This window comes from Triticum urartu, chromosome 2 (assembly GCF_003073215.2).
Source record: "Triticum urartu cultivar G1812 chromosome 2, Tu2.1, whole genome shotgun sequence".
NCBI classification, from domain to species: domain Eukaryota; kingdom Viridiplantae; phylum Streptophyta; class Magnoliopsida; order Poales; family Poaceae; genus Triticum; species Triticum urartu.
In genome coordinates, this window is record NC_053023.1 from 628,695,483 (window position 1) to 628,723,455 (window position 27,973).

Consider the following 27,973-nt stretch of genomic DNA (forward strand, 5'->3'; position numbering starts at 1 on the left):
TAAATGTGAACTTGAATAGGGACGGGACATGCAGGCAGTGCAGCACCGGCACAGGAGAAACCTCGAAAAGGCGCCGCCCCACCCACCCCACCCCCCACCGCACCTGAAAACCCCACTCAATCCCAGTCCATGCCGCTGCGCTAGAACAAGCGAAGAGAGTGAGATTGAGAACCAGAAGCAGAGCAACACGCGGAGGGGATGGGCGACCTGGATACACCTTCTATCACAAATCCGAAGGCAAGACATTTGTTGCTAAGAATGGATCCTTTCTAGAGAAGGAGTTTCTCTCGAAAGAAGTGAGTGGGAGGAAAGTAGAACTTGATGAGGTAACTGTACCTGCTCCCTTATTGGAAAGTAGTACATCACACAAACCGGTTTCTGTGACACCTACACCAATTAGTGAGGAAGCAAATGATGATGATCATGAAACTTCAGAACAAGTTAATACTGAACCTCGTAGATTAACTAGAGTAAGATCCGCACCAGAGTGGTACGGTAATCCTGTTCTGGAAGTCATGCTACTAGATCATGATGAACCTACGAACTATGAAGAAGAGATGGTGAGCCCAGATTCCGCAAAATGGCTTGAAGCCATGAAATCTGAGATGGGATCCATGTATGAGAACAAAGTGTGGACTTTGGTTGACTTGCCCAATGATCGGCAAGCAATTGAGAATAAATGGATCTTCAAGAAGAAGACTGACGCTGACGGTAAAGTTACTGTCTACAAAGCTCGACTTGTCGCAAAAGGTTTTCGACAAGTTCAAGGGATTGACTACGATGAGACCTTCTCACCCGTAGCGATGCTTAAGTCTGTCCGAATCATGTTAGCAATTGCCGCATTTTATGATTATGAAATTTGGCAGATGGATGTCAAAACTGCATTCCTGAATGGATTTCTGGAAGAAGAGTTGTATATGATGCAGCCGGAAGGTTTTGTCGATCCAAAGGGAGCTAACAAAGTGTGAAAGCTCCAGTGATCCATTTATGGACTGGTGCAAGCATCTCGGAGTTGGAATAAACGCTTTGATAGTGTGATCAAAGCATTTGGTTTTATACAGACTTTTGGAGAAGCCTGTATTTACAAGAAAGTGAGTGGCAGCTCTGTAGCATTTCTGATATTATATGTGGATGACATATTGCTAATCGGAAATGATATAGAATTTCTGGATAGCATAAAGGGATACTTGAATAAGAGTTTTTCAATGAAAGGCCTCGGTGAAGCTGCTTACATATTGGGCATTAAGATCTATAGAGATAGATCAAGACGCTTAATTGGACTTTCACAAAGCACATACCTTGACAAAGTTTTGAAGAAGTTCAAAATGGATCAAGCAAAGAAAGGATTCTTGCCTGTGTTACAAGGTGTGAAGTTGAGTAAGACTCAATGCCCGACCACTGCAGAAGATAGAGAGAAAATGAAAGATGTTCCCTATGCTTCAGCCATAGGCTCTATCATGTATGCAATGCTGTGTACCAGACCTGATGTGTGCCTTGCTATAAGTCTAGCAGGGAGGTACCAAAGTAATCCAGGAGTGGATCACTGGACAGCGGTCAAGAACACCCCGAAATACCTGAAAAGGACTAAGGATATGTTTCTCGTATATGGAGGTGACAAAGAGCTCATCGTAAATGGTTACGTTGATGCATGCTTTGACACTGATCCGGACGATTCTAAATCACAAACCGGATACGTATTTACATTAAACGGTGGAGCTGTCAGTTGGTGCAGTTCTAAACAAAGCGTCGTGGCGGGATCTACATGTGAAGTGGAGTACATAGCTGCTTCGGAAGCAGCAAACGAAGGAGTCTGGATGAAGGAGTTCATATCCGATCTAGGTGTCATACCTAGTGCATCGGGTCCAATGAAAATCTTTTGTGACAATACTGGTGCAATTGCCTTGGCAAAGGAATCCAGATTTCACAAGAGAACCAAGCACATCAAGAGACGCTTCAATTCCATCCGGGATCTAGTCCAGGTGGGAGACATAGAGATTTGCAAGATACATACGAATCTGAATGTAGCAGACCCATTGACTAAGCCTCTTCCACGAGCAAAACATGATCAGCACCAAGGCTCCATGGGTGTTAGAATCATTACTGTGTAATCTAGATTATTGACTCTAGTGCAAGTGGGAGACTGAAGGAAATATGCCCTAGAGGCAATAATAAAGTTATTATTTTTTTCCTTATATCATGATAAATGTTTATTATTCATGCTAGAATTGTATTAACCGGAAACATAATACTTGTGTGAATACATAGACAAACAAAGTGTCACTAGTATGCCTCTACTTGACTAGCTCGTTAATCGAAGATGGTTATGTTTCCTAACCATAGACATGAGTTGTCATTTGATTAATGGGATCACATCATCAGGAGAATGATGTGATTGACATGACCCATTCCATTAGCTTAGCACCCGATCGTTTAGTATGTTGCTATTGCTTTCTTCATGACTTATACATGTTCCTATGACTATGAGATTATGCAACTCCCGTTTACCGGAGGAACACTTTGTGTGCTATCAAATGTCACAATGTAACTGGGTGATTATAAAGGTACTCTACAGGTGTCTCCAAAGGTACATGTTGGGTTGGCGTATTTCGAGATTAGGATTTGTCACTCCGATTGTCGGAGAGGTATCTCTGGGCCCTCTCGGTAATGCACATCACTTAAGCCTTGCAATCAATGCAACTAATAAGTTAGTTGCAAGATGATGTATTACAGAACGAGTAAAGAGACTTGCCGGTAACAAGATTGAACTAGGTATTGAGATACCGACGATCGAAACTCGGGCAAGTAACATACCGATGACAAAGGGAACAAACGTATGTTGTTATGCAGTCTGACCGATAAAGATCTTCGTAGAATATGTAGGAGCCAATATGAGCATCCAGGTTCCGCTATTGGTTACTGACCGGAGACATGTCTCGGTCATGTCTACATTGTTCTCGAACCCGTAGGGTCCGCACGCTTAACGTTACGATGACAGTTTCATTATGAGTTTATATATTTCGATGTCCCGAAGGTTTTTCGGAGTCCCGGATGTGATCACGGACTTGACGAGGAGTCTCGAAATGGTCGAGACATAAAGATCGATATATTGGACGACTATATTTGGACACCGGAAAGGTTTCGAGTGAGATTGGGACAATACCGGATCACTGGGAGGTTATCGGAACCCCCCGGGAGGTATATGGGCCTTATTGGGCCTTAGTGGAAAGGAGGGGAAAGGAGCAAGGGAGGGACCCCCCCCCCAAGCCCAATCCGAATTGGGAAGGCCCCCCCCTTTCCTTCCTCCCTCCTTCCTCTTCCTTCCCTCTCCTACTCCTAATAGGAAAAAGGGGAGCCCTACTCCCTGTGGGAGTTGGACTCCCCCCTAGGGCGCGCCACCCTCCTTGGCCGGCCCCCTCCTCCACTCCTTTATATACGGGGGCAGGGGGGCACCCCAGAGACACAACAATTGATCATTGATCTCTTAGCCGTGTGCGGTGCCCCCCTCCACCATAATCCTCGATAATATTGTAGCGGTGCTTAGGCGAAGCCCTGCGACGGTAGAACATCAAGATCGTCACCACGCCGTCGTGCTGACGGAACTCATCCCCGACACTTTGCTGGATCGGAGTCCGGGGATCGTCATCGAGCTGAACGTGTGCTAGAACTCGGAGGTGCCGTAGTTTCGGTGCTTGATCGGTCGGGCCGTGAAGACGTACGACTACATCAACCGCGTTGTGCTAACGCTTCCGCTTCCGGTCTATGAGGGTACGTAGACAACACTCTCCCCTCTCGTTGCTATGCATCACCATGATCTTGCGTGTGCGTAGGATTTTTTTTTGAAATTACTACGTTCCTCAACAGGTGGAGCTTCTCATCACAGAGTCTCTTGAACAAAGGAGATCGTTGGAGCACATTGATGTCATTGCATGAACCTGACGTGCCTTAGAAAGCATGTCAAATCCAGAAGTTATGCGATATCACTACTTCAAGTATGATGGTGACTTCTTTGACGTGATCTTGGTATTGCCCACTCAAACTTTTCGGGCAGTTCTTACATTGCGAGTGCATGCAATCAACTGAACCTAACATACTGGTAAATCCTCTTGCTGCTCAAATTGCCAACAATTTTTCTGTGTCCTCCACATTTAGCTCTCTCATACTCTGGTCCGAACATCTTCACCAGAATGCGTGCAAGTTGCTTCGTGGTGTTCAGGACCGTGGTCTCTCCCATCCGAATTTCTGCATCAATTGCATCTGCTACTTTACCATAAGCAAGCATCCTAAGAGGAGCCGTGCATTTGTGTAGAGGAGAGAAGGATAATTTTCGGCAACAATCCTTTCTTAGTTTGAAGTTGTCATCAGCCTTCTCCACGCCTTTCCACTACCCGCACAAACAACTTTTCACTCATCCAGTAGCAACGACGAAAAAAGTTTCATGAAATGTTGGGACCGCTGTGAAGTAGTTTGTGTACAGAAGACGTGCACCGGCCCTTGATGGAACCCTTGAAGTAATGCTCGGCTCGCACATTTCATCGAACACGTAGAGCGCGAGGTGCAAATATAGGAGAGTTTGCCGTACCGGAGCTGCGCCGGTGGCGGCCTGGTCGACAACGTGTGAGTTGGGGCGTCCGGTGGCGAAGCCTTGGGTTTGGAATGGTGGCGGAGCACCGATAGCGACAGAAGTCCGATGATGGCTGTGCGGAGAAGGACGAGCAGAGATGAGAAGAGAACCGCTCGAGCAAGGTGGGAGGAGCGGATATGGCTGAATTGACGCAAGCCCTAGCGGTCAATCCGATGTGGCACACGCGTCTGGGCATCTCTATGTTCGCCCTAGTTATATGTAGGATATAGGGAATGTCGGTCAGTCGGGACATTTGAGTTGGTTGTGCGGAGACCAATTGGGTAGCTTTTTGCGTCCGGTCCAGTCATTGACCGAGTAGCCCGTCTTGATCGTTTGACGCTCTAACACAAATATCAGTCTTGCTACTGAGACTTCGTTAAGTCTCAATCGATGCTATGAGCATAATTGGTTTTGTGCCAAAAATTGGCATGCCAATGTTTGGCATTGTGCCAGATATTGGCTACTAATTACTAATTGGTTACCAAGTTGTCTTGCCTAACTCATATAAAGTTGCCAATATTTGGCAAGTCTTAGTATTGCCAACATTTGGCTAGCCAAATATTAGCAACAAACCAATCATGCTCTATATCCGTGAGATCTTATATTAAAATTCGTGTAAAATTTTCATTTTTTATTTTTCATTTTTCTTTTGCATGTTATGTTACTTGACTGAGACTTGGTTAAATCTCAATCGACTGAGACCTAGTCATACCCCGCAAATATAGCCGGGGCATCAATGCGCCTCCCTGATCTGCAAATCGCCAGCCTGAAATCTAATCAACTATTCCGGCGGACCGAAATCTGCAAATCGATTGAAGAACCTCCCACGTTTCTGTAAAAGAGAAGCCAGCGGCATCACAGCAAGTAATCATCCATCCCCGGGCAGCACCTTGCCATAAAATACATAAATAGGCTTTTTGGTAGGAAATAAATAAATGCGAACTTTTTTTTAGCAGTAGTTGAAAAATAAATGTGCACTTGAATAGGGACGGGACATGCAGGCAGTGCAGCACCGGCACGGGAGAAACCTCGAAAAGGCGCCGCCCCACCCACCCCACCCCCCACCCCCCACCGCACCCGAAAACCCCACTCAATCCCAGTCCACGCCGCAACGACGCTAGAACAAGTGAAGAGAGTGAGATTGAGAACCAGAAGCAGAGCAACACGCGGAGGGGATGGGCGACCTGGCACACTCCCGTGGCTGCTGCCCACGCGACCCGCCCTTGTAAATCTCCTTCCCAAATCTCACTCGCCAGAACCCCACTCCCCGATACCAGTCGCGGTCAGCATACCCCGCCCGCCCGCCGAGGAAGAGGCATTGTGAGGCCGGGCACGGCGGCGGCGGCGGCGGCAAGGAGCAGCCACGGCGCCAGGAATGAAGGGGGGCGGCGGCGGCGGCGGCGGCAAGGAGTCCGCCACCGGCTCCTTCCTCCGCTTCCTCCTCCTGCTCCTCCTCCCCCTCACCGCCCTCTACTTCTTCTACACGCTCCACCTCCTCCTCGCCTCCGCCGCCTCCTCGTCCACCGCGTCCTGCCCGCCGGACCCCACCGCGGTCTCCTCCCGCGTCTCCACCAACCGCACCGCTGCGGCGGTGGCCGACAGTAAGGCCGCCCCCGCGGCGTCCGCGGCGACGACGCTGCAGCACGTGGTGTTCGGCATCGCGGCCTCGTCGCGGTTCTGGGACAAGCGCAAGGAGTACATCAAGGTGTGGTGGCGCCCGCGCGGCGCCATGCGCGGCTACGTCTGGCTGGACCGCGAGGTGCGGGAGTCCAACATGTCGACGGCGCGGACGGGGCTCCCGGCCATCAAGATCTCCTCCGACACCTCCGCCTTCCCCTACACGCACCGGCGCGGCCACCGCTCCGCCATCCGCATCTCCCGCATCGTCTCCGAGACCTTCCGCCTCGGCCTCCCCGGCGTGCGCTGGTTCGTCATGGGCGACGACGACACCGTCTTCTTCCCGGACAACCTGCTCACCGTTCTCAACAAGTTCGACCACCGCCAGCCCTACTACATCGGCTCCCTCTCCGAGAGCCACCTGCAGAACATCTACTTCTCCTACGGGATGGCGTACGGCGGCGGCGGCTTCGCCATCAGCAGGCCGCTGGCGGAGGCGCTCGCGCGGATTCAGGACGGCTGCATCAGCCGCTACCCGGCGCTCTACGGCAGCGACGACCGGATCCAGGCGTGCATGGCGGAGCTGGGGGTGCCGCTCACCAAGCACCCGGGGTTCCACCAGTACGACGTGTACGGGGACCTGCTGGGCCTCCTGGCGGCGCACCCGGTGGCGCCGATCGTGACGCTGCACCACCTGGACGTGGTGCAGCCGCTGTTCCCCAACGCGCCCGCGCGGCCGGCGGCGGTGCGGAGGCTGTTCAGCGGGCCCGTGAGGCTGGACCCGGCGGGGATAATGCAGCAGTCCATCTGCTACGACGGGGCGAACCGGTGGACGGTGTCGGTGGCGTGGGGGTTCGCCGTGCTGGTGTCGAGGGGGGTGACCTCGCCGCGGGAGATGGAGATGCCGGCGCGGACGTTCCTCAACTGGTACCGGCGCGCCGACTACACGGCGTACGCCTTCAACACGCGGCCCCTGGCGCGCACGCCGTGCCACAAGCCGGCCGTGTACTACCTGTCGTCGGCGCGCAGCGCGGAGGCCGCCCGCGGCGGGGAGACAACGGTGACGCGGTACGAGCGGTGGCGCCCCGCGAACGAGACGCGGCCCGCGTGCCGTTGGAACATCACCGACCCGGACGCGCATCTCGACCACATCGTCGTGCTCAAGAGGCCCGACCCCGGGATATGGGACCGGGTAATCCCCTTCGCTCCTTCCCTTAACTCAATTCCTTTTTCAGCATATACACAAATGGCCCAATTGCTAATTAAAAACGAGTATTATACACTAAACTATACAGTCCAAAGATAGGAATGCAATACAAGATAGTTAAAAATTCTAGCAATGGTAGGAGAAGCGTATCCACTGTTAATTGCGTACTAGGTTTGGTTGACTACCTGAGCGAATGTTAGCATACGTACCTTTAATAAAGGATTGCTGATGTGTGTGGAAACACTAGTACTTATATTGCCTTTGGCGAGTTTGTTTACTGATGATGCATGGCTCACATGGATGTTGTGCAGTCGCCGAGGAGGAACTGCTGTAGGGTGCTGTCGTCGCCCAAGGTGGGGAAGGAGGGGAAGAAGACGATGACCATCGACGTGGGCGTGTGCAGGGACGGCGAGTTCAGCCAAGTAGTCTAGGTCTAGCCTAGCCTCTGTTAGGAGAACACTGTAGGACGATACAATATTATTTTTTTCTCTCTTCTTGTATTCTTGCTGGAAGGTATAACAAACGAGAGCCTCGTTCGGTCATCTCCTGCCTGCGTACCTACTACCGTGCTGGTGCTTTGCGCCTCACGGGCCATCACCAGGCACGAGAAGGACTCGAAGCTTTTCCTCTGCACTGCATCGTGCCGCTGCTGCCCCCACAACAGTTGAAGGAGACGTGGCAGGGCATGCATGAACGCATGCTGGTTCGCTGTGCTAAAAGGCGTGTGGGGCTACTGGGATTTGGACTTGGGAAAGCTTTGGTTTCAGCCTTTGGTGGCAAGATCCAGGCGTTCGGCCAACACCCACGCGGGGTGGGATGGCGTGGGGGCTTGTGTTTGTGTGTGAAATTGGGTCAGCGCGTCGGTTTTTACTTCGTTTCTGGCACCCGGCGTGGCTCGCCTCGGCCGTGTCGGGCAAGAGGGGAAAGCACGTCCGGCGACAGCATGTATAGGGATCCGGCTTGGCATGCTTTCTGGCAACAGGGACGACCAAATCTACCAGCCCCATCCGCCCGAGACATAATTAAGGTGATGTGGAGAGTGTTCATTCATTCCTCCGAACCATCAGCAACAGAGCTATAAATGCTCGCCGAGGCCGGTTCAACAGGTGGCGCACCGGCGCAACCGAAAACCATTTACACTTGTCGGCACGCACATGGCCATGAAAAGGAGGTCGCATGCCAACGTTCTCCCGTGATTCATGTCGCTCCCGATTCCATCCTAGTCCTAGAAACGAGAGCGAAAGGCGTTGCCTAACTCGAGTATTTTATGCCATTCCTGTGGTAATGATTCCCTATGACAAGTCTACAGTGTCAATCGTATACAGTGCTACTACTTGTTTAGGGTCTGTTTGGTTTCCACTCACCCTACCAAAACGTTGTTTGGTTTGTTGCAAAGTACTCCCTCCGTTTTTATTTAGTGTGCATATTAGGTTTGACTGAAGTCAAACTTCATAAAGTTTGATCAACTTTATAGAAAAAATTATAAGCATTTACCATAATAAATCTATATGATGTGTTAGTACATTCAATAATAAATCTAACAGTATTGATTTGTTATTGTATATATTAATATTTTTGTTTATAAACTTAGTCAAAGTTTACAAAGCTTGACTTTGACCAAAGCTAATATGCGGACTGAATAAAAACGGAGGAAGTATTTGGCTGCCAATGAGTCCTTTGTTGAATGGCCAACCCCTAGGCGGTGGAATCCCTCGCCAAATAATTGGCAAGGGAGCTACAGGCAAGAACCAGACATACCCTTAATTCCGGACGTACTCAACGGAGTACAAGCAAATTAACAAGCATATGCATAGGACTATAGTAGCCAGATCTAGAAATAAAAGCCGAACGACGCGTGTCAACATGGTCCTCGACACACCGATTCAGGACAAAGGTGTCTATCACGCCTAGACATGCATCAAAACAACACTTGCACGCATGTCGACGTTCCAGCATTTAGAGTTCCAAGGCCAAACGGGATACTCCTTGGCCCTGATGCAGACCTCCGGTGGATCATGCCACCCCATGTGTTTCAAGTTACCACGACTGAACACTGACGAATCATGGTAAACTACTCGCTAAGCAGTACTATCAGCGTACGTAGCAAAATGTTGTAACGCAAGACAGTTATATTCTCCGGCAGCGGACGATGTATGTTCGCCAAATTGAGGACAGGCAACAAAAGTCCCACCTTGGTTCCGCAAGAGGTCCCTGCGTTCGCACGCGCACCAAGCAAAATCTCCTCTAACCCTCCGCGTATGTACTCCTCCAGGCTAGCGACGTTCACCTGCCATCGATACAATTCCCTGTCACTTTTTTTTCTTTTTTTACATAACTAACTTGTTCAAAACTGTAATAAGCAGCCAAACTTCTATTACTAAAGGCTAGAAATGGGGTGAAAATGGTTCATCCAATCAATCACGTTTGCTTAGAATAGTACCGACTGAAAAATGAGCAGCTCACATTACATTACAGGTAAGCTGCGCAGCAAAATATCGACTTACCCTACTTGAGTTTGAGAAAACATCAGAATCAGCAGCACTGTGTGGTGCTTCCAAACTCAACGCCATGTGACTTGATGATCCTGGCAGCTCCTAGAAGAATGTCCTGTTCTGCGTATATCAAGTCGTCCTTTCTCTGAAAGTGTGAAGAGATTCATATCAAACAAAAAGGACGATAAGTATTCTAAACTTGCACCACAGCACCAGTACAGCAGGTTACAGAGCAGCAAAAGTATTGTTCTATATGGCTACGCCCTTGTGGTGAATTGTGGATAATTACAAACTATGAACAACTCTGGGAGATGTTTGCATTACTGTAGAACATCAAACTGCTTAAGCTGGACAGACTGACAGAAAATCGTTTTGTGTTATGTTCATTTCGATGATACACTATTTTGGATCACATTTCTTAGTCTTGTTGCAGCACAACTCCAGAACAGCAACAGATAGCAGCAGCTTACAAGTTGGATTCAACAGAACAGGTTGATACGATGCAACGCAATCTAATATAGTAAGCGTTGATCACCAAATGGATACATAAAATTTCAAGTCACATGTTTTCTTCTACTCTTGACCACTGAGCCATGTCAAAGAGAAAAATGCATGTATAATGGACAAGTGTTGCCAGGTTATCACTATATGACCTTTTATCTGGTGCTACTTTCTTCACCTTATCGCCCAAACAAATGCCTTACTGAAATCCAACGTAATAACTTTGAACGAAATAAATTTAACGCACCATTTTTTGGAGGATGCACCCTATGACAAGCTCTCCATATGAACTTTCCAATCTTGAGAGGTAGCAGTAAGGAGCATCTGTTTCCGAGATAACTTTTGGGTTGGACCTTAACATAGACTTTATCTCCTCTGCTACAGCAGGAACTTTCTCAATATCCTCAAGTTTTATAGGAATCTTGGTCACACTAACTCGCCACTGAGCTCGTGATCTATTCACTATAATCTGCAATTATTCAAAGAATGTCATGAGAGAAGATAGGTCACCCTGACACTGATAATCGCATAACTGGCCAAAATCTAAACAGCATTACTTTTGGCATGCATTGTCATCTTTCAATGATTTGTCATCTTTCTGGGATATTTTAACTAATAAAATGAACAAAAACATTTGAGCAAACTTCTCCTACTCCAAACTTCGTACAGAAGTGAATCACTCAAAGTTGATTTAAATCTCCAAAATTCATGTGTTTTACTCCCCATTACAACTGCAATGAGGCCATATGTACAAAGTTCAACTCAAACAAATCCTGAAGTTTAAAAGAAGGCTGTACCCAGTCTCAGTGCGAAAAGTCCTTGTGGTCTGGGGAAAATCCTGACAAATTAAATTTCAGTAGAAAGTACTCCCTCCATTTCTAAATATAAGCTCTTTTAGATATTCCAATACGGATTACATTACGGAGGTGTATAAACGCATTTTAGAGTGTAGATTCACTCATTTTGCTCCGTACGTAGTCCTTGGAATCTCTAAAAGGGCTTATATTTAGGAACGGAGGGAGTAGTAAGCTTTAGCAGTGTAACTGATAACTACTGTAGAGGCTAAGTTCTGAATTTGTCATGCTTGAGCTATAACTGAAAAGTACTATAGCTAATCACAAAAAAATTGCTCTTACATGTGCGAGGTTACCACATATTCTTGTTTGCATGTTTCCTAGGTGTTTCGGATCTTGTTTATGCCTTTATGGTGTGTCCAAAGATTGTCACATTGGGTAAAGATATCAAGGGTGTTATATTCCAGGCAGTTGAATATCACACATAGATGGTTCCAGGGTGATATACTGATATACATACATTTAAATGTGGATAGTGATTCAAGTTGCCTTAACGAGTCCATGTTACAGAACATTGCATCACAAATTGCTAACTAGAGAAAATTCAGCCTATAATAGCGAGTGATATCATTACCATCCAGTGATAAAGAAAGAAACGTGCAAAAAAAAAACATTGCACCAAGTAAAACAGGATATGATAAGCAAAATGGGGGGAAAAAAGTAAGATGGTACAAATTACATATGTCACCATGTAGGCATAATATGTGTTGTTTAAGAATTTAGTATCCAGTAGAAGATGTGATGATACCTGACTTGAGAACAGAGAATTGGGCACTGTGAAGGGAAGCTTTTCTGGACTCATCATCGAAGTTGAAGTAAGTCCTATTTCGACTACCGTGCCTTCTATTGACCCAGCCTACAAAGGAAAATGTTTTACTTAGGGAGTCTATATATGCTACACAATTATAAAGCAATAAAAGATAAAATTGGCCTGTGAACATGCATTATTATCTGCAAACATGAACTTCATGAGAAATAAGGTAACATCTGACTCACAGCAGGATAAACAGATGAAACACTTGCTCCTCAGGGACACATCTAACAGTAACATGAGATACTTGACATATTCATAACCATAGTAATTTAGGGACAGTGTATTTTTATTCATGAAAACAAACGCGGTGGTCATAACTGTAAAAGCGGGTTGTCATGTCTTGGGTCAACTTTGTTTCCTCCTTTCGTAAAAAGCCTCTCAACTACCATGACTCGGTAGCTGGTATCACTTTGCTGGAGACCTTGTTTGTAATCCAATGCTTTAAAACTGTAAGAGATGAGTTCTATTTTTCCTCAGGGCACGGATCAAGCACATATCCCAAGCTAAAGATGAACATCTTCTATTCTCCTAGGGCATTTGATAATCATGAGCTCATATTACTGAATGTTATAGTTTGACAATTTACTAGCACCAACTAGTGCCTACCACACGGCAAACATTTGTCATTTATCAACATCTATGTATACTAAAAACAAATTACACATGCAGTCCCAGGTCAACGGAATTTCATAGTACATATGGTACACTCATGGTTCTAACAATGTATGTCCAGTAATCACGTATACGAATATATGATAAGGCACCTTTATGTATTCTCCAACTGAGAATGGCCTAGAAAATTGTAAGGAGAACCCATTCAACACGTTACCCAGGACATCTCTAGCAGCAAAAGCAGTAGCAACACCTGCAATGCACATCAGTGTAAAAGGATTTTAGTTTTGTTCGGAGTATTAACAACTGAATCAAGAAATATGAGGAGTCCTCACACGGAAGAAGAAATAGTGCATGCTGTACTATTTACGCACAGATTGCTGAAGACTGTAATATTTCCTAACAGGATTTCTGCATTATAGCATGCGTAGCATAACTATACATGAGTTATCGAAGATCCATATTACGCAGCTAACAGAAAGGACCGAAAGGTCAAACACGGCTACATTCCTTATTATCATATTGTTCTAAGATATATAAACAACCACATCTCAGTTGTGGCAACTAATTTGTACAACACGGTAGGCCAAGGAAACAAAATGCGGCTTCGATGAGAAAAATCTAAGTAAAAAAATCTTTCAGAAATAGAAAAGAAGATAATGAGCTATTCACGTCTAGGAAGCACAGGACAGAACACACAATTATTTAGCGCTTACTTTTACATGCTACATTTGGTTATTAAATCTTGATGTTTTTTAGTGCAGATAATGATTGCTAAATGCATTATCATATGGGCATATCACCTATTATTCCTCAAAACAGTTCCGAACATTACCTCCCACACCACCAACAGTTAATATTGATTGAACAGCTACACCACAAGCCTCAGCAAGACCCATTACACCAAGTGCAATCAGTCCCAATGAAGACACTTGGTTAAAAGCTGATAACCTTGCTCTGTCAGTGACTAAGGCAGTTTGGTTGGCCATAGCTTTAGTGATAAAGTTTGCTTTCCACCTATGAAGAAACCAGACAACCGACAAGACGAATGCACCCCTCAATGCTTGTGGAAAATAAGGTGATACACTTGGTGCGATCACTGCAGCCCTGATGAATGAAGAAAAAACATCAGAAATGATGAACATTCTGAGAACATAATATGCCACTTTTTATCAGGCAAAAACTTAGCAAAAACATGCATACAATTAATGAATATAAATGAACGTGTACTGCTGTATCATTAACAAAAAGAACAGGCAACAAGCATCCTTGATTTTGATAGGAAGTTTCTCTTTCAAATATTAAAGAAATATGCTCAGTCTAAGAATTTTTCAAATGCAGCAGCTGCTTCTCTTGTTGTTTTTTTTCAGAAAAGAGAGACAAGACAAACGTCACCATGGTACAATTAAACTTGCATCAATTTTTTGATACAAATTGAAAGGCGACACCCCAGATTAAATGGCAACACATATAAGAGAAGATTTAAATAACATCACAACATGGTAAAAACAGTGGCAAAGCTGTGCAAGGTAAGTTCAATAGAAACTCACATCTCTGAAAATGCCATAAATGTGATCAAGTATTTTGCAGGATCCTCCAATGCACTCCAAATGCTGGTGCTATATGAAGCATTAGTGTTGACTGAGTTCCCCAAAAGTGCTGATATCGGGTTCTGTGAACCATACTTATGAAGCCTCTTGAAGATGATAGGCATGACAAACCATGCCAAAATCGTACCGCATAATGTTCCTCCAAGTGGAACAACTACCTTTTCTAGATCTGGATTTGCCTCAAGAAAACTTTGAACATGGGGTGTAACTGCATCAGTCATCTCCTTCACTTTCTTGCCAGCATCAGTCGTAGCATCGATGGCGGAGTTGCGAGCATTTTCAAAAATGTCCATCCAAGTGGTTCCTCCAGTACCAACCTCAGCAGTTTCAGTGGGAGGAACAATTGGGACATCAGGCTTAATTCCAGTGTCTGATGAGTATGCACGGCGGATGCTGGAAACACCTAACGGTCCTGGCAATGCATTAAAACTGGGCCTTGAAGTATTCAACCAATTAGTGCCCATATAAGCAGAAAGGGGCATCATAGCCCTTGACACACCATTGGCTGGAGGAAAACGATCCATTGCTTTCATCTGCCCAATAACTGAATTGCCTGGTTTTGCCTTGCCCCTGGCACAGCTGTTGAACCCCCTCAAAGAAGCGCCAGGAGATTTGGACCCAATCGATAACTCCATAAGATTCTGAGATGACCGACGCAAGATTGCTGTACACCCAGACATTGTGCACTACTTAAGAAACTGTGCCCTGAAGTATGAAAATAATCAATATGAAAATTGGAGAATAATAAACATAACTAAAAAGAAAACAAGACTACTACCAAACTCTGTTAACGATGACTAAATGACCAAGTATAAACCATAATTCAACAGCAAAGCAACAATGTATGAAACTACCAGTTATCAACATATACCATATCAAACTTCATTAAGCTTGTAGGACCAGAAAATAACTCTGGATGCTAAATCCGAAAATTCTGAATCATGAGAACTTCAATTTCATGGTGCCAAAGAGCTCGGCAAACTATAGGTATTCAAACATCAAAAGATAAAGGACAGACGTCGGCTGCTTCTCTAACTGTTATCCATGCTGTTGGCTGCTCCGGGATTTGCATCAAATTGGTGTGCCAAACCTTATTAGGAGCAAACATAAAAAAATTACAGTGCAAAGCGACCACTCGAGCGATCCTTGCCAAATTTCCCAATCACAGCAACAATAATTCGTCGGCACAACCAAAATCAGCTTAATCAGCAGGAAAATTCAGGTCTCAAGTTAGAATCAGACAAACGAACTAGTATAAAGCAGCAATTCTTACTCAACCCAGATGCTATATTTGCATAAACCCTTAAGGCAACACCAATCAAACCGGCACCGTTACAAATAAAAGTTCACATCAAACAGCTGGAAACATAATTAAAGCAACAGAAATGGCAATGATGACTAAAAGGAATGAGGATAAACCTTAACACAACTCTCACTTGAACATGACCGGCAGAGAAACAATGTGTATGAAACTAGTACTAATTATCAACACGCACATGACAAAAGTACACCCATCGCAGTTTCTCTAACTGAACCATGCTATCCATTTCTATGTCTCGATCATAATAGCAAGCTCCGTTTTGCAACAAATGATTGGGCTAGAGCCACGGCAATAAATACATTGCAGAGCGACCACGCAAGTGACCCTTGCCATAGGTTGTACTCCTATACTTCCGAATCACACGCACATAGTTTTGGAGTATCAACGAGCACCCAAAACTTTCCGAATCACAGCGACTATAATTCGTCGGTAAAGTCAAATCAGACTAATCAGAGGGGGGAATTCGGGTCTCCCATCAGAATCGAACGAACGAACTAGGCATCAACAATCCTTACTTGAATTCCGGATGCTACATTTGCATAAACCCTCGAATCGGGCGGCACGGAACCAGCGGCGGAGCGTCAGTAACAAAGCAAAAAACTCGCATCAAAACGCACGCCGGAGACGAAGCCCGCGGCGCACGGGGAAGGCTCTGACTACAACTGTCGGCCGCGCCATCTAGAAGCGGTAAGAACCCACATCGACGAAAGGGGAGGTTCAGCCACGGCAGTGATTCGAAGAGGGGAGGGTGGTAGGGCTTACGCTTCGGATAGGCGGAGGAGTCCGGGAGCCGGCGGCGCTCCTGCTTCGTCCCCGCCGCGCTTCAACAGCTGGCCCGGAGGGGCGTGGGCGCGTGGGGTGGGGGGTGTGAAGCGTGAGGCCACGACGGCGACGGGGACTGCGCTGGTTTATTTTCCTTGCTCTCTGCTTGCCTTTCTTGCGGGACAGGAAACAGGCGATGTCGTGGAGAGGCTGCGGGTGGGGCCTCCTCCCTGCCCTCACCTCACCCCCGCGTCGTGCGGTGCGTGCTCAGATTTTCCTTCCCTTTTCCTATTCTTTTCTTTTCTCCGAGGGATCTTTTTTTCTCTGAGGGATCTGGCCTTCTGGATTACCCATCCAAGGCTGCATTTCTCTTCCAAGCGCGGGGCAAGTGTCCTCGCTGGGCCTTTACGGGTAGCAAGTACCGTTAGAAATTAGGCCCAGCATATATATAGCTAAAAAGAAAAGAAATTAGGCCCGTGCATTCCACCGTGCCCGCCAGCACCGCGCGGCTCAGACCAGCGTGGCACGCTCGGCGTCGTGAGACGGGCGGCGCGGCACGTTCCGGCGCGTGCGAGGCCAACGCCATCACGCGCGCAGGCTGCCATGCCATGCTTCACCGCCGCCCGTCGTACTTTCGGAGCTCGCCGTACAGTGGCGCCACCACGCAAGCTGCTGGCTTCACCGCGCTCAGTGCGGGATGCCGTCCTTGATCTTTTTGGGTTCACCGTACAGTGGCGCCACCACCGCCCTTGCCGGGTCCTCGTCGCTGATTAGCCGGCGAGCGCGGCGAGATTCCGTCACGCATACCACCTCCCAGCTCCGTGGGCGTTCGGTGCACCTCCGCTCCCCTCATAGCAACTCCAACCGAGGGACCCAAAACGTCCGCTCATGTCTGTATGCGTCTGTACGGACAAAAATCAACACTCAATGCACAAACTCATTCTTATTTTTCGTTTATTTTATATCCGTGCGGATCCATTTTTCAGTCTCAGATTTAGGTCTGATTTAGGTCCAAAGCGGACACAAAATAGACATTTTCTGTGCCTTCTCGGTCCGGTCGTCGTCCGCTACATGTGAGTTAGAGCAATTCTAACAGACCCTGCATGCCGTCGGCCCGCAAAACGCGTTTGTAGTTCGCGCAAAACCGCTTTTACGGACCGGCTTAGACGGCCACAGATGCAGACTCCTCAAACGGACCCGTAAAAAAGCATATGCGCGGAATATGCTTTTTTACGGGTTGACTTTGCGGGATTTACTCTTTGCGCCGCTGAATCCCGTATCTTATCGGCCCACAAATATCAAATCCAACATAAAGACAACAATCGAAAGCAAAACTTAATAAAAGATCGTGGATATCGCCTAGAGGGGGGTGAATAGGCGCTTTAAAATAATTACGGTTTAGACTTGAACAAATGCGGAATAAACCTAGCGGTTAATTTGCCAAGTATAAAACCTAAAACAACTAGGCTCACCTATCTGCACCAACAACTTATGCTAAGCAAGATAAGCAACTATGTGATAGCAAGATATATGATAAAGAACAATATGGCTATCACAAAGTAAAGTGCATAAGTAAAGGGCTCGGGTAAGAGATAACCGAGGCACGCGGAGACGACGATGTATCCCGAAGTTCACACCCTTGCGGATGCTAATCTCCGTTTGGAGCGGTGTGGAGGCACAATGCTCCCCAAGAAGCCACTAGGGCCACCGTAATCTCCTCACGCCCTCGCACAATGTAAGATGTCGTGATTCCACTAAGGGACCCTTGAGGGCGGTCACCGAACCCGTACAAATGGCAACCCTTGGGGGCGGTCACCGAACCCGTACACTTTGGCAACCCTTGGGGGCGGTCACCGGTACCCGTCAAATTGCTCGGGGCGATCTCCACAACCTAATTGGAGACCCCGACGCTTGCCCGGAGTTTTGCACCACAATGATTGAGCTCCGAACACCAACAACCGTCTAGGGCGCCCAAGCACCCAAGAGGAACAAGCTCAAGGGTACCAAGCACCCAAGAGTAATAAGCTTCTCAGCTTGTAACTTCCACGTATCACGTGGAGAACTCAAACCGATGCACAAATGCAATGGCAAGGACACACGGAGTGCCCAAGTCCTTCTCTCCCAAATCCCACCAAAGCAACTAATGCTAGGGAGGAAAATGAGAGGAAGAACAAGAAGGAGAACACCAAGAACTCCAAGATCTAGATCCAAGGGGTTCCCCTCACATAAAGGAGAAAGTGATTGGTGGAATTGTGGATCTAGATCTCCTCTCTCTTTTCCCTCAAAAACTAGCAAGAATCTATGGAGGGATTGAGAGTTAGCAAGATCGAAGAAGGTCAACAATGGGGGAAGAACACGAGCTCAAAAAGATAAGGTTCATTGGGGAAGAAGACCCCCTTTTATAGATGGGGAAAAATCCAACCGTTATACTTACAGCCCGCACAGAGCGGTACTACCGCTCCAAGGAGCGGTACTACCGCTAGGGCGGAAGTACCCCTTTGAAAAACAACAGCGAGGAGGCAAAAGGCCAGAAGAACCGCCGGAGCGGTACTACCGCTCGTCCTCACGGTACTACCGCTCGACCTCACGGTACTACCGCAAATGGTAGCGGTACTACTGCTTGCGAGCGGTACTAAAAGAAATACATCCGGGCCTACCACCGCAAGACTTGGGACGAGTTTTTGGTCCGGAGCGATACTACCGCTGTAGGAGCCGCGGTAGTACTGCTCTGGAGCGGTAGTAAAAAGTTACATCCGCTCCAATTCGCGGTAGTACCGCTGCAGCCTTTTCAGAACACCAAAACTGCCACAACTTTTGCAAACGGACTCCGAATTCGATGAAACCAAGTTTGTTGGAAAGCTAGCAACAAGGGCTAACACAATCTTCAAAGAAATATCAATAAGAAGCAAATGAGAAAAGGCCCATAAGAAAATGGTGAGAACCCTTCCTCGGAAAAGAGCGGTAAAACCTCCAACACCGAAAACATCATAGAAGACGCATGCGAACTCCGTTTTCAATGAACTCAAGCTTGTCATCAAGATGACCATAAACTCTAAGACTCACAAAGAAAACCAAACAAGAACCAAGAAACATGATGCAAGGATGCAGTGGTTTGAGCTCTCGACGAACGATACGATCAAGCTACTCACTTGAGAGCCCCCCTTGATAGTACAGCTATCGATCCTATAACCCGGTCTCCCAACTACCACCATGAGACCGGTAAAATAGAAAACCTATCAAGGGCAAACCTTTGCCTTGCACATGATCCACTTGAGTTAGATGATGACGATCTTGTCCTCCTCAAGATGGACCACCTTTCTTGATTGCGTTGGGTCGATGAAGACTAGATGATTGCTCCCCCATACTCCACTATGGGTGAGCCACTCTTCGGCACATCTTCACAAGTCCATTGACACCACAATGGATGGCAAGCTTCAAGCACTTGATCTCTTCGTGATTCTTTACTTGAAATTGCACACGGCAATCTTGATGACGATCACCACTTGATGTCATCCTTCACATGGGTTGTATGATATCATCCTCTTGACACAAGCCCATGGACACGTACCTAACCCCACATAGACTCTCACATAGACCATGGGTTAGTACACAAAGTGCAATGGACAATGCTTACCATACCATGGGATCACTTGATCCCTCTCGGTACATCTTCTACTCTTTGTGAGTTGATCAACTTGATTCACTCTTGACTTAGTCTTGATCAACCTTGAATCTTTCCAACTCTCTTCGTTTGGATGATGTCTTGAAGGTAAACATGAATGATCACACAATCTTCTTCTTCAAGACATGCTTGCAATAAGCTCAACTCTCACATGACCAAGCTTTGGATAATTCCTTAATAGCACCTTGATCAACCCATAAACTCCTTGAAACCAACACATGGACTCCAAGAAAAGCCTATGGACAAAACCTTCAAATATAACTCAAGGCAATCATTAGTCCATAGAGATTATCATCAATTACCAAAACCAAACATGGGGGCACCGCATGTTCTTTCAATCTCCCCCATTTTGGTAATTGATGACAATCACTTTCAAGAGAGTTTATACAAGGAATTATGCATCACCATGCAATGCAACAACCAATGATGCATGAGTATGATATGCAAATGCTTAGGAACAAAACCAAAGCAAGAAGAAAACTCTGAAGACTTCTCCACGAAACTCTCTGAAACTTCTCCCCCATTGGCATCGATTGCCAAAATGGGCAAAAAGCTTAGAAGACCAATATAAAAGGTGTTCCTCCAAAAAATTGTGTATTTCTCAACAATAGAGTGGAATGCCATACACATTTCCAAAGGTAATACTTGGAGGAAGACCAACTATATTGAGTCACAAAGATTGCTAAAGGAAGATATGCCACAAAGACATAACAGAGAGAAACACAAGCAATCAAGCAATCAAAAGATACCAATTGAAGCAAGCAAGCAATGGATATCAATTGAACCAAATAGACCAAAGATCCTATGATCCACAAAAAAAAGGATATTATGATATGAGCAAAGGAGTGTTCTAAAGAAACTAGAGAGGTTCCCCATGATTTGTGCACACATAAGAATATTTGAATTTGGAAACAAAGTGCACAAAATAGGATCATAGCTCCCCCAAAATCAATAGAAACTTACAACAAGTGCAAGTGAGCATATAGGAAACTAAGCCTAGTACATGTAACAAACACATGGTAGAGCAATAGGTGAAAGAGGCAACTTAAGAATGGGCTTAACCAAAATTATGTGTGTGAGTCAAGGTAATGCACTTGAGAAGACTAATGTACGGATGAGAATTAAGCATCAATAAAGTCTTGAAAAAATGAGGCAACACAGTGCAAGGCCTATCATTCCCACATACAACTAGCAAATGGGTTCACAAGCTAACTAATAAGCATATAAAGAACCTATGCTTGTGACAACCCGTGGCGAAGATAGAAGATGAAAGCCTCATCAAGACGAGGGATACCAATTAAGATGGAAAAAGCCTTGTAGAGATAAGCATGAGGAAAATAATCTTCACCACACAAGAGTGCATCAAGATGCAACGAGATACGATACGCACTCAAAGCAAAATCCTTCACGGAGCCACCAAAGAAATAACATAAGAAAGGCAAGGTGGGCGTGAAAGAAAGGATATCATCTAGAGATGTAATTTCTCTCAAGTGTATATGGTTCTAGGTAGACTAGATCATGATGATATATATCTATAAAGAAGGATGTACACCCGAAATACTTACAACACGAAGGAACAAGATATCCAAAAGGAAGTCATACATATACCAATAAGATATTTGCTTGGAAGCATAGCACATGGCTAGATATGGTCTTATAGTATATAAATGAATTCCTACCACACACCCATCAAAGACATCACAACTAGCAACGAGACATCATTGTTGGGATGCTTTGAGAAAGGAAACAAGTATCACAAGAAAGAATGGATAGCATGTCATGATACAACCTACACAAGGTTGATGCAAGAAATGTGTGCATGAAGTATATGAAGATACTTGTTACCGAGATAACATTGGAAGGATGTAGTAGATACCAATTGAAGGTACAAAGTAGTTCATTGATCATCCTAGCTTGACTCCAATAAGCACATGGTGACAACACCTTCCTTGTGAGTGAGCCGAGCATCCAATGCATCTCCACTTGTTCCTAGAACAATAACACAAACAAAATGGTACCCAAACTCATTGGGACCAAAGAGTTAGAGAACCAACAACACATAGGACAAACTCCACATAAATATGTGCATATAGATATGAAAATGAATTTCATGCACATCTCATCCAATTTGAGACTTGGTGGAGTTCCCCCTATATATTGGGTCAAAGAAAGAAAACATGCCAAAGAAACTATAAGAAGTAAATATGCATGCTCAAGACTTTCAAGAACCGAGACCAAAAGACAAAGAAATACCAAGCGGAGAAAATATACCAAATGAATAAATCATCACTTGGAGGATATCCATAAAAGATACATCAAGGAATGAGATATCCATTGATACACTCAAAAAGAAAGATGCCAAACTCCCAAAAGAGAGAATGGTTCCAAACAAACCAAGCCCTCTACAAAGTTTCATGATGGTACAAAGTACCAAAAAGAAACGGTTTGCATTCCATCAACACACACTTGATAAGGATCACAAGGTGAGCGTTCTAAGAAGAATAGGATAGCTCCCCCAAGCATTGTGCATTATAGAGAATTTGCATTTGAATACAAAAAGCACAAGATGGGATCACCACTTTCACTATATCTATACAAACACTAGACAAGCTCAAGTAAATAACAAGATCCACAAGTGGTATGGAAAACAATGGGAGTTGACACAATCCTAGGCAAGAGATAAAGCAAATAAAAGCAAAGGCCAATGTAAAGATGATCAATAATTTCTACCACACATAAGTGAGTACCAATTGTCAAAAGACAAGAAGTATTTGGAAATAATTCCCGGTGGTAGATAGCAAGGATATCCGACATCATCTTCACACCAAACAAAAAGCAAATTGCAACTTGTAGAGCTAACATGCCACCTAGGAACAAGATAATTTACAATATCAATTCTAGGTGATAATATCTCAAATGTACACATTTTCTATGCTAGTAATATACACATAGCATATTACTCCCCCATAATGTGAACCAATTAAAGATAAACAAGAGGCAAAAAATGATCCAACACGAGATAATTAATGGACAATATAGAATTTGAATTTCTCATGAGAAGACATACCACATAGCGACTAGATAATCTAGAAATATCAATACTATATGGTATTACTCATGTACACACATATATAGGATTGTGAGGTGCACAAAGCACATCACTCCCCCATAATGGGATATTCCATTAATCTCTCACAAGGGCCAACTAAGAAAATAACAAGATGCAAAAGGCTCAATGCGTGACATACACGTACATGATGTGCAAACCAACACACACATACTTGATTGCTCAAGATAATCAAGTTGGAAGCACAACATATACAAACACATGCAAGGAACAAAACCAAACATGCAAAGGGGTAAGTAACTATCAATGTAAACACTTTAAGCACGAGTTACCGCATGGAGAAACATTGGATATAAGATAGAAACTTGATAATTCGAATAACTTGGCTTGAGACAATTAGAATGATGAATTCCCCTTAATTCTTCATAAAGTAGCCAAGTCTCCAATGCCCTCCAACAACACCTATTGATCAAGTTTGAGCTTGTTGGTCCCCAACCAAGTTGGGTCCTAAGAGGTTAGTCACAATAGGCTTGGCTACCCAAATGGTTCTCTTCTTGACACCACTTTGAGTACCAACAACTTTGGCAAACACATTGCCAACCTTATCCTTCCCAAGAGAATAGATATCATCAATAATAATTGGGTTGGGTAAGTTACCACTAGTGCATGAAGAGGCGAGGTGACCTTTCTCACGACATAAGTAGCAACGTCTACTCTTCACTTTCTTCTCACTTGATTTCTCAACTTGAGAAGCATTAGCTTGAGGATTCTTGGGAAGAGGACTTTCTTCAACTTGTGGTTGAGCATGAGATCGAACTTGTGGACGCTTCCCTTGTTGCTTGTCACTAATGGCCTTCTTCTTCAATGGGCAAGATCTAACATGATGCCCTTCTACTTTGCACTTGAAGCAAACAATCTTGGCCGAATTCTTGACTTATTCTTGGCCCTTCTTTTTGTTCACTTTAGACTTCTTCTTCTTCTTGTTGGAGTTGAATCCAAGTCCACCTTTGTCATTGGGGGATTTTTGCACACTCAAGATATTGTTGAGTGTGAATTTTCCTTCATGACTCTTTTCCAAGTCTTTCTTCAAAGAAGTGACTTGGGCCTTGAGCTCTTTGATTTTCTCTGCATGGTTAGTCTCAACACAAGTACTAGAGGAAGTATAAGCTTCATCGTTAGAGCAACAAGGCAAGGAAAGCAATTCATCACAAGATGTACCAATGTTATGCATGGATGAATCGCGAGGACTAGCACAAGGCAATATAGCATTTTGACCAAAAGTAGTGCTAGTATCCACATGAGGCTCACTAGATGTTACCTTAGCAAGCATGGCCTCATGAGCTATCTTTAGCACATTATGGGATACTAGAAGATCATCATGAGAGCTTGTGAGGTTTACATGATTTTCTTCCAACATCCCATAATTGCTAGATAGCAACTCAAGTTGAGCCCTTAGCTCAACATTCTCCTTTAATATGGATGCTTCACAAGAGATAGAGTTAGTAGCACAAGCATCATCATTAGCAACAAGAGGAGAAGACAACTTGGCAAGCTCTTTTGAATATGAAGCTTTAAGTTGAGCGTGAGACTCGGTGAGTTTGATGAGCTCACCCTTGATGACCCTTGAGCCATTTTCGAGGTGCTCAAAATCCTCAAGGAGTCTAGCATGAGCAACTTCAAGCTTAGCATTTTTAGTTTTGAAATCATTGGCCACCTCGAGTGCTCTATCATGAGATTCCTTTATTCTAGATAATTCTAGAGCAAAGGTCTCCTCAAGAGATTCGGATGTGGTTTGTTCATGTTCAAGAGCTTGAGATAGCTCCGCGATCTCATTTGTGTAATCACGCTCATGAGCTTCCATTTTCTCAATGGTGACCTCATGCTCCTCTAGATGAGATTCCAACTCCTCAATGTATTTCTTGCCTTCAATGGCAAGAGACATGATTTCCATCAAGTTGGAACAAGCAAGTTTATTTTTGTGAAGATCTTTAAAAATCATTTCCCCCTTAGTTTTTAAGGAGGCAACATTATCATTCTCTTCATCATAATCAACATCATCATCACTCTTGCCATCATCACAAGATATATTGGGATTCAAAGTGGTAGATACCTTTGAAGCCTTGGCCATAAGGCAAAATGCAATAGATGATGTAGGATCCGTTGAAGCACCATTCAAGACCACATCTTGTTCCATGGGGTGTCGGGTTTCCTCTACATTGTTAGCACAACAATTCGAGGACATATATGCATTTTTATCATGGCAACAAGACATAGTAAACATATCATCATGAGATTTAGTCAAGCAATTTCTACATGATATGCAAGGACTATCAACACAAGCATGTGAAACATTTGGAGTGCTCGAAGTGTTAAAGCCCAAAGAAGGAGCATTGCAATAAGATAGTGATGAAGGATCATCCACAATAAACATACTATCATCATTGCAATGACCAACACTACTCACCATATCATTACCTTGTGGCAAGCCACATGTAGGTGAAGTAGAAGAAGTTGAGAAGACTATACGGCCGGATGTGGAGGGAGAACAATCATCCCCACAAAACTTGGGCATGCCATATTTATATTGAAGCTTTGTCCACAACTCATGAGCATCCCGGAACGGCATGAGTTGAAATATAACTACATTGCTCAAAGCATTGAAAAGCACATTAGAAGCTTGAGCATTGAGATAAGAGTTTTTCTCATCCTCTAAAGATAATCTTTCAGGATCATTTGGAGGAGAAAACCCCATATCTACAATTCACTCTAAATTTGGGTCCATGACCCTAAAGAGATTAAGCATGCGAATTACCCAAACATCAAAATTTGTGCCATCGAAACTAAGAGTGTGAGAGAATCCTAATCCCCTAGTCGACATCTTTACTCTCTAGGCGGTTAAGACTAACAAAGAGAGACGAGGCTCTGATACCAATTGAAAGATCGTGGATATCGCCTAGAGGGGGGGGTTGAATAGGCGCTTTAAAATAATTACAGTTTAGGCTTGAACAAATGCGGAATAAACCTAGCGGTTAATTTGCCAAGCATAAAACCTAAAACAACTAGGCTCACCTATCTGCACCAACAATTTATGCTAAGCAAGATAAGCAACTATGTGATAGCAAGATATATGACAAAGAACAATATGGCTATCACAAAGTAAAGTGCATAAGTAAAGGGCTCGGGTAAGAGATGAAGGAAATATGCCCTAGAGCAATAATAAAGTTATTATTTATTTCTTTATATCATGATAAATGTTTATTATTCATGCTAGAATTGTATTAACCGGAAACATAATACATGTGTGAATACATAGACAAACAGAGTGTCACTAGTATGCCTCTACTTAACTAGCTCGTTAATCAAAGATGGTTATGTTTCCTAACCATGGACAAAGAGTTGTTATTTGATTAACGGGATCACATCATTAGTTGAATGATCTGATTGACATGACCCATTCCATTAGCTTAGCACCCGATCGTTTAGTATGTTGCTATTGCTTTCTTCATGACTTATACATGTTCCTATGACTATGAGATTATGCAACTCCCGTTTATCGGAGGAACACTTTGTGTGCTACCAAACGTCACAACGTAACTGGGTGATTATAAAGGAGCTCTACAGGTGTCTCCAATGGTAGATGTTGGGTTGGCGTATTTCGAGAATAGGAATTGTCACTCCGATTGTCGGAGAGGTATCTCTGGGCCCTCTCGGTAATGCACATCACATAAGCCTTGCAAGCATTACAACTAATGAGTTAGTTGCAAGATGATGTATTATAGAACGAGTAAAGAGACTTGCCGGTAACGAGATTGAACTAGGTATTGGATACCGACGATCGAATCTCGGGCAAGTAACATACCGATGACAAAGGGAACAACGTATGTTGTTATGCGGTCTGACCGATAAAGATCTTCGTAGAATATGTAGGAGCCAATATGGGCATCCAGGTCCCGCTATTGGTTATTGACCGGAGATGTGTCTCAATCATGTCTACATTGTTCTCGAACCGTAGGGTCCGGACGCTTAACGTTACGATGACAGTTATTATGAGTTTATGCATTTTGATGTACCGAAGTTAGTTCGGAGTCCCGGATGTGATCACGGACATGACGAGGAGTCTCGAAATGGTCGAGACATAAAGATTGATACATTGGAAGCCTATGTTTGGATATCGGAAGTGTTCCGGGTGAAATCGGGATTTTACCGGAGTACTGGGAGGTTACCGGAACCCCCCGGGAGCTATATGGGCCTTAGTGGGCTTTAGTGGAAAGGAGAAAGGGGCAGCCCAAGGTGGGCCGCGCGCCTCCCCCCTCCCCTAGTCCTATTAGGACAAGGAGAGGTGGCCGGCCCCCTCTCTCTCTTTCCCCCCTCAAGGAATCCTATTCCAAGTATGATTGGGGGGGAGTCCTACTCCCGGTAGGAGTAGGACTCCTCCTGCGCCCTCCTCCTGGCCGACCGCCCCCTCCCCTTGGCTCCTTTATATACGGGGGCAGGGGGGCACCTCTAGACACACAAGTTGATCCACGTGATCGTTCCTTAGCCGTGTGCGGTGCCCCCTGCCACCATATTCCACCTCGATCATATCGTTGTAGTGCTTAGGCGAAGCCCTGCATCGGTAGTATATCATCATCGTCACCACGCCGTTGTGCTGATGGAACTCATCCCCGAAGCTTTGCTGGATCGGAGCCCGGGGAGCGTCATCGAGCTGTACGTGTGCTAAGAACTCGGAGGTGCCGGAGTAAAGGTGCTTGGATCGGTCGGATCAAGAAGACGTACGACTACTTCCTCTACGTTGCGTCAACGCTTCCGCAGT

At 45.1% G+C, this 27,973-nt stretch overlaps 2 protein-coding genes across 2 annotated transcripts; one reads left to right on the plus strand and one right to left on the minus strand.

Annotated features, from left to right (window-relative positions):
- The first annotated feature begins 5,685 nt into the window (after positions 1–5,685).
- LOC125539277 lies at positions 5,686–7,987 on the plus strand. The gene is made up of 2 exons (XM_048702706.1): positions 5,686–7,430; positions 7,757–7,987. Exons 1-2 carry the CDS (start codon positions 5,997–5,999, stop codon positions 7,874–7,876), a joined length of 1,554 nt encoding a protein of 517 aa, XP_048558663.1. The 5' UTR covers positions 5,686–5,996; the 3' UTR covers positions 7,877–7,987.
- A 1,253-nt stretch (positions 7,988–9,240) lies between these two features.
- Positions 9,241–16,568, minus strand: LOC125539278 (mechanosensitive ion channel protein 1, mitochondrial-like). The gene is made up of 8 exons (XM_048702707.1): positions 16,412–16,568; positions 14,269–15,033; positions 13,554–13,825; positions 12,871–12,971; positions 12,041–12,148; positions 10,686–10,907; positions 9,950–10,082; positions 9,241–9,732 (listed from the first exon to the last, which is right to left on the minus strand). Exons 2-7 carry the CDS (start codon positions 15,006–15,008, stop codon positions 9,978–9,980), a joined length of 1,548 nt encoding a protein of 515 aa, XP_048558664.1. The 5' UTR covers positions 15,009–15,033; positions 16,412–16,568; the 3' UTR covers positions 9,241–9,732; positions 9,950–9,977.
- Between the last annotated feature and the right edge of the window lie 11,405 nt (positions 16,569–27,973).